At 40.4% G+C, this 12,668-nt stretch overlaps 1 protein-coding gene across 5 annotated transcripts in view; it reads left to right on the top strand.

The window, feature by feature from the left end:
- The first annotated feature begins 90 nt into the window (after positions 1-90).
- Positions 91-12,668, top strand: part of NETO1 (neuropilin and tolloid like 1) — a 105,992-nt gene continuing 93,414 nt past the window's right edge. For 4 of the 5 annotated variants that reach the window (XM_079109263.1, XM_079109262.1, XM_079109261.1 and 1 more), the window contains exons 1-4: positions 91-421; positions 2,367-2,420; positions 2,659-2,796; positions 9,435-9,683. In XM_079109263.1, the coding sequence (XP_078965389.1) occupies positions 394-421; positions 2,367-2,420; positions 2,659-2,796; positions 9,435-9,683 (469 nt within the window). In that variant the 5' untranslated portion in view covers positions 91-393. Of the gene's footprint in view, positions 422-2,366; positions 2,421-2,658; positions 2,797-9,434; positions 9,684-12,668 lie in introns of those variants that run through there. The other variant, XM_079109264.1, reaches the window with a different exon arrangement.

Genomic DNA, 12,668 nt, shown 5'->3' with positions numbered 1-12,668 from the left:
CGCCGCCCGCACGCCGACTGCCCGCCGCGTCCTTCTGACAGCTGCGGCGGCGGCGATGATGCAAAGGAGGAGGGTGCTGCTGGCGGCGGTGCTGATGGTGGCGATCCGCGCCCGGGTGTGAGGCGAGCGTCATGGTGGGGATGCTGGCTTCGCGGCGGTGAGCGAGCGAGCGAGCGCGAGAGCGAGCCAGGGGCGGAAGACCGACCGACTCGGGTCTGGCTGCTGTGTGAGCTCCATCTCCTCCTTGCCTCTCTCTCGCGCTTTCCCCCCAGGATTCTGTTCTTGGCTTGCGTTTTTAAAATCTCTGGACTCCATCCTCTCCCCCACCACTGAAGTCTTCCCGTCTCTAAATGGAATTAGTGGAGATCGGAGCCTCTGGTGTAAGGAACAGACATGATCTATGGACGCAGTTTGTTTCACAGTGAGTACCTTTCCCGCCGCCCGGCCGGCTCCCCGGAGCCATTCCTCCCCTTCCCTCCTCCCCGCCGAACGCGCAGGGGAAAAGCCCCGCCGCCGCGCTCCGGCTGGACCCCGCAGTCCCAGCGAGTCTGGGGCAGATGTAAACTTTCTGTATTGCAGCATCATAGAGCCGGGAGTGGGGGCGGCGCACAGTCAGGCGTCGCTCGACCTCAGAGTGGGCCAGGAAAGGCACGTTCTCCGAAGGCAGGAACCTCCGGGGTCCAGAAGAGTGTGCAGTTCAGACAGGGGCACGTGCGGGAGCAGCCGCGGCCCCAGAGAGGGCGCAGGTGGAAAGGGCTAGGGAGCAGGGTTTATACTTGGTGGGACCAGGAGAAATAGTCCTCTTCCTGGTGTTCCGCAGCTCAGACTCCCAGTCCCACAGGCAATCTAAGGCGCGCTTGAACCCAGGGCTTGGGGCGAGTGCCAGTCTCAACTCTCTTCAGTCCAGTAGACCTAAAGCTGCTTTAGAGTATGGGGAAGCGTGCAGTGTGAGGCGGGAGGAAGTGGAGGGAATCGACATCAAAAGTCGTTCAGTAAAGGCAATGCAAAATTGTGGTGGCAATTTCACATTATAAAGTCAGGATTATAGTGTTAATCCTGTGCCACGCAGTTAAGAGACCGGCTTTGCTTTCAGTAGTGTGATTCCATGAAAACACCGAAAGCAGAGTAAGAAAAATACCAGATGTGTACCTGAAATTGGTGGATAGATGCCTCTGTGTGGTGGTGGTGGAGGTGGTGGTGGTGGTGGTGGTGTGTGTGCAGAATCATGGCGAACTAAGGTGATTTTTATTTTTTTATGCAACTTAAATACACAAAACAATGACACAAAAGCAATCACCAATGTTTTTATCCACAGTAAAGGTGATCACATTGTTGGAATATAAAGCAATACAGTTGACTGCTTCTCAAAAATTGATATCAAGGCCCAGATGATTTTCTTGGAGTAATGTTTAGGCATAATTTCTAAGCTCCTGTGCTGAATTTTATTTTAGGAAATTGTGAATTATACCCTTCCTCCCCTAAATTCATTTTAAGTGGAAATGTGAGACTGTAGACCTTTTACGTAATTCAGCATCAAAATAAATAAAAAGAAATTAGTAAAGAAAAAATAGAGATTATGACGACTAGAAGACTTTAACATCTTGTAAGTTTTATGTTGAACAAATCAAGAGTAGAGAAGTAAAACAGAAGTTCAGGTTAAAATGGTGTTGCAGATTTGCAGTTAAATTACAGACCAGTGTCTCTGGTACAGAACAACTGACTCAATAAAACAGTCATGGATTATAAATCTCATAGCCCAAAAAGTGCTTGGGATAGTGTTACTTGTTGGTTCCATACATTTTTGTAAGACCTTTTTATAATGCTGCTTAATGCCTCCAATCCACGCTCATCTGTTTGACTTGATCTTCCTCCTGCCATGCTTCATAGGATTAGCTGAGTGTTTATGTTCTAAACCACAGCCACATTGACAATGTGTTAGGATCAGTCATGAGCTCTTCCTCTTCTTTTCCCCTCTCTCCTTTTACCTGCTGTCGCGCTCCTTTAGAGCTTCCTTTAGAGAGGCTAGCAAAATCTTTCACAAAGCCTGGGTCTTGATATCTCACTGTAACTTGTGTGACATTAGTAAAATGTAATGTTATCTCTTAATTTTGAAATATGCTTTGACCCTAGGAGCTTGGGTCTCATCCATTCTAAGCATGCATTACTTCTTTTAGGTATTCCCAAGTTTTTCCTTTGTACATTTTAGACTGATTTTTCACAAATTTCTGAATCAACTTGTAACAGTTAATAATATAAAACTACTCCACTTTGGTATCATTTTATTCTTAAATTTGGTTATGTGCTCTTATAAGAGTTGGTCATTTTGGTGTATATGACCTCTTCCTAATTTCTCTTTCCTGTTGCAGTTGCAGCAAGTTTAATCATCCTCCATTTGTCTGGGGCAACCAAGAAAGGAACAGGTATGTTTCCATGAAAAAATGCTAGTGGACCAACTCTAATTATTTTGCATTTTCCTGTGTTCCCCATTCTTTAATATTCCAGAATATCTGAACATTTTATAGTGTGTATAATTGATTGGTTTTAGCTAAGAGAGCATTTCAAAATTAATTTACTAATGGATATTATAAGAGTGTTCTCTCTATTTTTAGTATTATAAAAAAATTGGATGATGGCTTTATTTATTTATTTATGCCACAGAAAAACAAACCACCTCAGAAACGCAGAAGTCAGTGCAGTGTGGAACTTGGACGAAACATGCAGAGGGAGGAGTCTTCACCTCTCCCAACTACCCCAGCAAGTACCCCCCTGACCGGGAGTGCATCTACATCATAGAAGGTAAGGAGTGGGCCAGAGCCAGGAACACAAGCCAGAACCTGGACTTCTCAGGGTTTTGGATGGCAATAAGCACATAGACATTACAAAAATTGATTTTGGAGATGATGGACATAAATATCTTTGAGCGAAGCAACTGCAAATCTGGAATAAGGCTAATTACTGAAATTATTAGCAATGGGTTATGAACCAGCAAATTCTGGGAAATAAAAACAAGTCAACAATGTGAGAGCTTATTTTGCAGCTGATTGAATTGATTTAGAATTCCAAAGTAACAGAATGGATTATAGTTGGTATAGAGTTACCTAATGTGTAATGTTTTGAAAAAAACAGTATTTTTTAGGTTAAAAATTATTAGAATAACCTATACATTTGCTATTTTCTTATATGAGGTATAAAGCAACAAAAACATTGAAGTCAAAGATGTATCTGTACTCATGTTTTAGAAACACTAAACTGAATGGCAATCACTTTATTTTGTGCTAACAATTGACATCACATTTTAAAGTGAATGTCAGGGTTCTAATTTATGAAGATTTCTTCCATCATTCTTTCTCTAGCTTGAAGGATAAATACTACTGAAAAAAAGAGACTCATCTCTCTTTGAACTTATCCCATTTCTGCTAACCTTGAGACACTTCTGTGTTAAATATAGCTTTTAAAAATATATGAATATTTCATCAAGTGATGGATTTCAATACTTTAAAGATCAGTGCCAAAACATATAAAACTTATGACACCCCTCCACACACATAGACAGAGGAAGCTGCTTTAGTGAAAAGGTATGCATGCTTGGTATCCAGGTTTGAACTAGGGAGATGGTCCTTTGATTGATGTTTCAAAAGAAAAAGTCTTCTGCGTAAATGATTTTAAGAGTCTTTATTTAGATAATATCCTTGTGGTCAGATAATATTCATGTAGCTCAGTGACAGTACACCTGTCTAGCATTCAAGAAGCCCTGGGTTCAACCTTCTTTACCACTGCAAAGAAAAAAGATGAAAAAAAATTGGTTATTTTTTTCCTGTTGTAATTTTGAGTTCAGAATGCTTTCCTTCCCCATTTCATCTTTAAAGGGGAACTTTTTGCAAATAAATGGCATTATGCAGAAAGGAGAAACATCAAAGTAATATTAAAAGAATAAAACGAACAAAAAATCAGAGATCTTGCAGTTTTGATTGATAGAAAAGGAAATTGAATTATGGAGGTTCTGGCCTGAAACTAGTTGTTCTTTTTGTCAAATTACTACCACACATGTGTGATCTACTTATGTAACAAATAACATAGATTACAAACTTTGTAAGAACATGTCAAAACGTGTTATTAGAAGTTTATTTCTTGTCCTTATTTTACTAATAAGGCAGAGATAAGTTAAATATACTACTTTACTTCATAGAACAATATTTGTTTTCTAAAACAACATTATTTTAAATGCTGAATTATTAAAAAGAATGAAATCACCTTAAAATTTCTTATTTCAAAATATTAATTCAGAAACAAATCTTTGCATGTTAATTGCATTTCCATGTTTACTATTATTTGAAAACAGAAAGTATTGCTAAACTTGACCTTAATAGTATGTACGAATTCTCATTCATTTGTAGTTATGTCAAGAACAAATCTAAAGTGAAGAAATGAGTAGAACCTCTTTAACTATGCATGTTGCTTCTATCCTAGTGACTCTGAAGGCTGAGGCAGGAGGACTGCAAGTTCAAGGCCACAAGGCCAGCCTGGGCAACTTAATGAGACCCTCCCTCAAAATTTAAAAAAAAAAAAAAAAAAATCTAGGCATGTGGTTAAGTGGTAGAGAACTTGCCATATGCAGGACCTTGGCTCAACCCTAGAGTACCTAGACTCTTTCTGAAACACTTTGTATACTTATTTAAGTAACATTGAACATCTGCTCTTGGAGGTAGAGTATAGAGGGCACTGAAAGAAAGAAGTAGTATTTGCATTAAGATGCTTACAATGTGGCCAAAGTAGTGTACTCCTTTCACTTAACAATCTAATGGGGCTCGGGGATTAGCACAGGATGGTTGGAATAGGAAGATGAAAGACAAGACTGTCAGGAAAAATGCCAACTTTCACTTTTAAAGAATATTCAGGAGGTAATCATCCAGTACACAAAGCTTCATATGCCAGCATTCGAGGTGTGGTAGGTTGGGAGCACCTAGGATTTCTATGTAGGAGCAGAGATGACGGAGACCATGGTCTCAGGAAAGCAGAACCTGGAATTCCATCTGTCACAACCATGGAAGTATGAATTTTGAGTTATATACAATGAGTACCATGGAATGATTAATGTAGAGAAATAACGAGCTAAGATTTTTAGTGAGGAAGACACTGAGGAGAAAGAATTTAAACTAAGACACTGCTGTACAGGACCAAGCACATCGTAGTGAAAACCTGAACGAAAGAAAGGAATTGGTAATGGAGTAAAAGGAGGAAATGAGAAGTATTTGGGACACAGCATCAAAAATGGGTGTGAGGTGTGAGAAGAGAGAGTCCCTGGGCCATTCCAAGATACTTTGCTTGGTGGTTTATGAGGTGAAATGTCATGCCAGGAAAAAAAATGCAGGTGGAAAAGAGGGTTTAAAGGGAAAATAATGTGTTCCATTTTGGCATTTATGGAGCTATCTTACGAAGACATCGGATATATGGATCTTGAGCTCAGTGGAGAGATCTGTGCTAACAATGCCTATTTATAGGACATAAGCATAAAGATTGTTACTGAAGTTAGCAGTATGAATAAAACTACCCAAAATATTTGAAGCACTATTTTTCAACTCTTGTAAAATCTGTAGATGGCAGGGCCCTTGCCTGTGAATCCTAACTTAGCTGGTCTTAGGTGGAGCCGCCGAGGGCCTTCTGTGAGGTACCAGTGGCCTCCAGTGTGCTGGCCTGAAATGAGAGAAGAGAAGATGCAGGTAGTCTTCAGGACGGACAGGGCAGAGAGAAACCCAGGGGTGGCAGGAGAGTCAGGTGAAGAACACCACGGCCACTGCCAGGGGTGGAGTTTCAAGAAGCAGGGAGTTGCCAGAGTGCATTTGTTACAACAAGGGACATAGGGTTAAGGCGGAAGTGTACCCTGCAGGAAGCAATTAGAGTGTGCCCGAGCTTTAGGATGCTCGCTCCTTTTGACACCGCCGGTGGGAACCAGGGTCTGGTGCATGCAAGAGCAAGGGTGGGTGTATCTGCGGACAGCGGGATCGGTGGAGGACAGGCAATCTCTCTCTTTTTTTCTTTGTCTTTTCTTCTCTTAATGGAAAAAGTTCTCTAAATTTATTTTTAAAACTAATAACCTATTCTGCAGGAGTAAATGTACTCTTTTTTTTTTTTTTTTTTTTCACTGATACTGGGGATTGAACCAAGGGCCTCCCACATGCTGGGCAAGTGCTCTATCATTGAGTTCTATTCCCAACCTTTTGTTAATTTTTAATTAAGATCTCATTAAGTTATCCAGGCTGGCTTTGAAATTACAAATTTTCTGCCTCAACCTCCCAGGTAACTGGGAATACTTTAAATACAAGAGAAAGAAGAGTAAGTAAGTGGTGAGTTTCTTGAGGTAAGACAGGTTGTGATCCTGAATACAGGGGATGTCTCAGTCACAGAAAGGAGAACCCCTTGTGGATTTCAGGTGGTCTCAATACTTCCACAAATTAGAGGAAATAAGCTGTACCTATGGGCACTAGTCAGAGTAAAGCATCCGCAGTGCACAGCATGTTCAGAGGCTCTCGAAGAGTTTGAGTCTTCTCAGAAAGCAGCCTGTTTCACATCAAAGGCAGCTTTGGGAAAATGTGAGTCTCAGCTGTGAAGAAAATGCATGTTTAAGGAGTTGGACGTAGAGAGCTTGAATTGGTTTTCTTGTGCCATAATCACTCATTTTTAAATCTGCAAGAACTATCTGGTATACTTCTGGGAGTAGGCAAGGAAGTTCTGGATATTGAAGCCAGGGAAACTTTACCACTAAGGTACATTCCCCAGTCCTCTTTCTTTCCTATCCTTCCTTCCTTCCTTCCTTCCTTCCTTCCTTCCTTCCTTCCTTCCTGCCTGCCTGCCTGCCTGCCTGCCTTCCTTCCTCCCTCCCTCCCTCCCTCCCTCCCTCCCTCCCTTCCTTCCTCCCTCCCTCCCTCCCTCCCTCCCTCCCTCCCTTCCTTCCTTCCTTCCTTCCTTCCTTCCTTCCTTCCTTCCTTCCTTCCTTCCCCCCTCCCTCCCCCCCCTTCCTTCCTTCCTTCCTTCCTTCCTTCCTTCCTTCCTGCCTTCCTTCCTGCCTTCCTTCCTTCCTTCCTGCCTTCCTTCCTTTCTCTTTTTTTAAATTTTTAGACAGAGTCTGTCTAAATGTGGCCGAGGGTCTTACTAAGTTTCCCAGCTGACTTCAAACTTGCATCCCTTCTGCCTTAACCTCTCAAATTGTGGAGATTACAGGCATATGCAGCCATGCCCACTGGTATACTTATCTTTAAAAGTTATTTTATTACATACTAAAACTTGGTTAGTGGCATTTTCATACGTGGGTATATGTAGGTAATTTTAACATGCTGGAAAAAGAAAACCAAATTTTCCACATACAATGTAGTCTACTAAAAGCCAGAGTGATGGTCTATTTCCTGAAGGAAAATGGAGTGGTTTGCTTCTCCATGTTGGACGGAACTTAAGTGACAGTGATGATGGTAAAAAAAAATAAACTCGTGTCAAATAGTCTCATGTTTCCTAATGAGGACACCAGGTGGGTGTGTGTTGAGAGAAGATGTGCAGACAGCTCTAAGCACCTGGCTGCTCACTGCCTCTCTTGCCCTAACACTACATTATTTTCTCCTAAAAGAATTGTGCAGATCTTGAAATAGTTGAGTTCCTCTTAAGACTTAATCAAAGAGGAGACAAGAACCCTCTTCTGCAGAAAGGTAACACATGCAAATGGTGTATATAGTGCTAAATGGGTAAACAGGTTCAATTTCTTAAGCATCTGCCATCTTGCTTTTAGACTACTACTTGGTTTTCAAAGTAACTTCTTAAGATATTTTCAAATTTGGAGATTTCAAAATATTAATGGAAACTCCTTCAAATCTGTCACTATCTTGGATATTATGTCTATGGAACTTTGTGATGTATATTAATGTCAGATAACATTATGCCTGATTTTTATACAAGTAATAAGTATTTTTTCAATGTCTAATAAGTCAGAAATATTCATAAGGATTAAGAGTGATTCACAAAATAATCTTTTTACATGAACTGACCTTTTACCTATTGATTTTAAATTTGTACTTGGAGAACAGTAAGATTTTACTTTATTTTCCAAGTCATCACGTATCTCAATTCTATATATATTTTTGGCATCCATGTATACAAGGGTTTAATTTTTATGTCACCAGGGTGATATGAATACACATCTAAGAATCTGCGGAGTGTGGACAACAGCCATTCAGCATGGTTTGCTGGCCACAGAGACAGCACAGCCTGCTGTGCAGATTCACTGCCTTCAAGCTTTTGGAGGGGCAAGTAGTGAGGATGTACTCCTGGGAGCAGGGCAGCAGCTGGTCACCAGCTCCTAGCAGGTCCACCAATGAATGGCCTCTCTGGAACACCCTGTAGGACAGAGTTTTGGACTGTTTGGGACCTGACAAGCGAAGAATGGAAGGACATTAGCAAGTGAATTCCTGTGGCGCTATATGTGGTCACAGCCCCATAGGCCTCTCCCAGGATCTTTTAGAGAGCTGTGAAAACATGTATGGGGATAGTTCATTCAGAGTTCACTCACGAAGACTCTCTTTTGGAAATCCTCAATGACAGATACTGTGCTATATGGTGCCGAAAAGGAAAAAGATAAATAAGATACGGTCCTTGTCTCTCATGAGCAGAGTCAAAGAGGAGGTTCTCATTTAAATAAGGTCTTCCTAAAAAGAGATGAGTTAAAATTTGGGTCTATTAGATACGCAAGAAAGTGGAAAAATACATATTTGCCTGAAGGGCACGTCATCTGAGAAAATAGAACATGTTTGAGGAGGCCTGAGTTTGGGCTGTCTGTGAGTTAGTAAGACCCTCGAAGGAGGAAGCCCTCAAGGTTTCTCCTATGCCCAGTGCTGGTCATTGTCCTGCAGGTGCCAGACCTGCTGAAGTTTAAACCGGAAGGGGTAGGGTCAAATCAGTGTTCTAGAAAACTGTTCCTAACAGTGTTTGCATTTGGATCTGACTGAGATTCCTGCATGGCATCTCTTCACCTGAACTCTTGTATAACTCCATGTTGAACTCTTCTCGGGTCGTGTCTGACCTTAAACCTGAGTACTGTAGAAATACGAGAAAAGAGAACAATCAATGCCCCTCTCCCTTCCACATCTGAGATGCCAGCCGCCTTTCACAAAAATACTGCAGGGATGTGTTGGTTCTGTGTTAGACATCAAAATGGTTGTTTTATATCAAAGCAATATTTTTTGCAACATCATCAGTTTTGAGGACTACCCCCTCAAGCATTTTCATGAAAATACCCCTTACAATACTGAGTATCCTCTGCTTTCTTTGTATTTCCATGCATATCATCTTCAGAGTTCGATAAAAGATATAACAGATAAAACCCAAAATAGAATCAGAAAAGTCAACCTAAATGATTTAAAAAATGGCCTTCTAGATACAATCTTTCTTTTTTACAGCTGCCCCAAGACAGTGCATTGAACTTTACTTCGATGAGAAATACTCTATTGAACCGTCTTGGGAGTGCAAATTTGATCATATTGAAGTTCGAGATGGACCTTTTGGCTTTTCTCCAATAATTGGCCGTTTCTGTGGACAACAAAATCCACCTGTAATAAAATCCAGTGGAAGATTTCTGTGGATTAAATTTTTTGCTGATGGAGAGCTGGAGTCTATGGGATTTTCAGCTCGATACAATTTCACACCTGGTAAGTAGGAGTTGATTTTTTTCTTTTTTTCTTCTACCTATCTATATCTTTTTCCTTACTCATTTTCTATCTACATAGTACAAAACTTTTGTAAGATGTTATAATTTTCCAAAGAATATTTGAGTTCTATTTTAAACCAAACCTACAATACTCTCTCTTTACACTTTATAAATTCTGAAAGGAAAAGAAAATTTCCTCAAACTTAACCTACCCTAGAGATAAAGTGTAATGACTCAGAAGTCCAAATGGTCACCTAGCAACACAATTAATTAAGTGAACTTATGAAATGTGTAATTTGAGAGACAGTCCATAATAAAGAAACTAAATATACATAGGATTCCAATAAACTTGAAAAGCTAATCATAGTATTATAAAAAGTATTCATTAAAATGGTTTTTGGAGAACTTGAATGAAAAAAGGTTATTTGTTCTAAAAATTACCATTTTCCAAAGCAAATACATTCCAGTCTAAAGCAGTTTAATGTCTGTTTTAGAAATGCAAATTCCTTAGAGTTTTGATGAAAGGAAAACAGGCCTATGGCAGCCAGATATCCACTTGCAAGGTCTGGCAGGTATCATGTGCAATTATAAAATTATGCAGTCTGTGTCAATTTTCCTTTTAACCTGTTAATATTTAAAACAATCTCTGATGTAGTCTGGCTCTCTTTATTAAGTGTTATCCTCCTTTACAATAAAAATGGGTTAGCACATTTTTAACCTGCAAGAGCACCGCACATTCATCAATTGAGATTTGAGGAAGCGAAGCTATTTTTTAAGTGGAAAATGGTTCAAATTATGCAGAGCACATTGTTTATATATGATTAAAGATTTTTTTTCACTTTGTCCACTATGTTTCAGTTAGGTCATGTTAGACAAAAGAAGGCTCTGGAGTACATACAAAATTTGTTGAAATTTACATGTGGCAGAGGTAACATACAAACAGTGTTTTGTTGCATAAAGAATTAAATTTTTAAAAATAATTAATGTAAGGTGACTCATGATAACTTTCATTATGATATCATGGTATATTAAATCAGATGATAACTGTGTCGTGACCCGACCTTAAGTATTGAGATTATTTGACAGTATCACTATGGGATTGTGGTTTTAATTATGCTTTGTTGACATAGGACTACTCACAGAAATCACAAGTCTTTCATATGCCACGTTCAAATTAACGTGACTTGTTCCCAAAAGGTATGCACATTGTTATTATTCTTGTTGGCCCGAGAGCTGTAAAGGGAAACGTATGCATTGTTTTCATAGCTGATTATTTTGAGTTACTCCGAATGTAAAGATAGTGACAGGTGGCACGAAGGAGCCTTCCTAAGTTGTGTGTTCATTCTGGGTTGGTGACCGTGAGCATGTCCAGGGTTTAAGGCTGGTTTGGTAGAGGCAGGATCAGTCAGCCCCTTCATCACATGGCCACACCATCCTGACTCCAGCTCCACCGGACCGAGCAAGACTGCTGCCCTCGCACTGCTGGCCAGGGCTTCCGGGTTTCCAGCGGCCATTTTGTCAGCCAGTCATCATTCTCCGCTGGGTTTCTCTGGAGCCTCACGCTTCATCTCTAGCAGGGAGGATTTTGTTGCCAGAAGCCTCCAGGAGATGATCCCAGAAAATTGGAGTGAGTTAAGGACGGGCCTAGCTTCTGTTTCCTTCTGACGATCTGGAGTAAAGCTGGCAGGGAACCCTGCATGTGGTATATGTGGGATGACAGGACCTTGCAACTCGTCCCTGACAGACAGAGATGACACTGCAGGGCCCACGGCCCTGGCCTGAGTGGCTTGACCATGTCCAGCTGGTTCCCTGAAGCACCAGTGCTGCAGAAGCCACCTAGCTGTTGACACAGGAAGTGGGCAGGGAGTAGCCATGGTGTCTGGTGTCACCAGACTTTAGTTGCCCTTTTGGCTTCGTGCGTACTTGGTGGTGTGACCTGGGGTGACGGAGGGAAGCTTGAGGGGAGACTTGCTCACGTCGGCGTAGTGCTCAGGCTGTGCAGTGGTGCTGGAGTTGCCAGACTACCACGGCCAGAATCTCTGGTTAGGAGCCACATCTGGCTTCCAGACCTGGCTTCTGCTATTATTTTTCTTTTCTTTTCCATTTCATGCAGTAACCTTGGACACAATCCCTAATATTCTATCCGTAGATATTTTAAATTTTGATATAAAGACAGTATTGATGATCTCAGAATTGTTTGAAAGACAAGTCATTCGGCACATGTGAATGAATTTCTTGAGTATAAGACTTCAACCATTATTAGCTATTAATTTTGTAAAGTAACTTGATTTTGTGTTCTTTAAAAGGAAAGACAGCTTGGCATAAGTTATTGAAAGACAAACAAGTGTCTCATTTTTTTTTTTCCATATTAAAACCCCTTGCTCTGTTTGGTGGGGGGGGGGAATCAGTAGGAAAAACCAATATTTGCGTCATGTCACTTTTTGGTAATGTAAATGATCCCAGATATCAGGGTGGGGATCATAGTTATTTCTGATAGCATAAAACACCTCATAAAATATGTCAAGGCAGAATTAACAGCAGAAAGACCAGGTGGTCTTTATTATTTTCATAAATTTAACACAGTCTGTAATCTGCATTTCAAACAGAATCTCAGAAAGTTGATATCAGCACGTTGAGAGAATAGCTGTTTCTTAGGAATGAGTTTCATTTGCCAAGATAAGAAAATGAACATATACATGTGTGCATATATATATGTGTATATAGATAGATTGTTATACACATATGTATATGTACTACATATATACACATATATACATCTATGAGCATATATACATATATATGTACACTTTCAAAATATTTTTTAGAATCACACACCTAATTTTTCCTTCCTGCAAACATACATATTTAGCCAGATTATAATCAATTTAAATCATGAGTGTGCAATTCAGATTTTGATACTTAGTTATATAATGTGCATACTTAAGAGAACTCTGCTAAGGTTCCTGACCGTTTACCATCATAGCAG

This window comes from Sciurus vulgaris, assembly GCF_902686455.1.
Source record: "Sciurus vulgaris genome assembly, chromosome: 13".
NCBI classification, from domain to species: Eukaryota; Metazoa; Chordata; class Mammalia; order Rodentia; family Sciuridae; genus Sciurus; species Sciurus vulgaris.
Note: the sequence above shows the minus strand (reverse complement) of the source record. Positions and strands in the feature narration are given on the sequence as shown.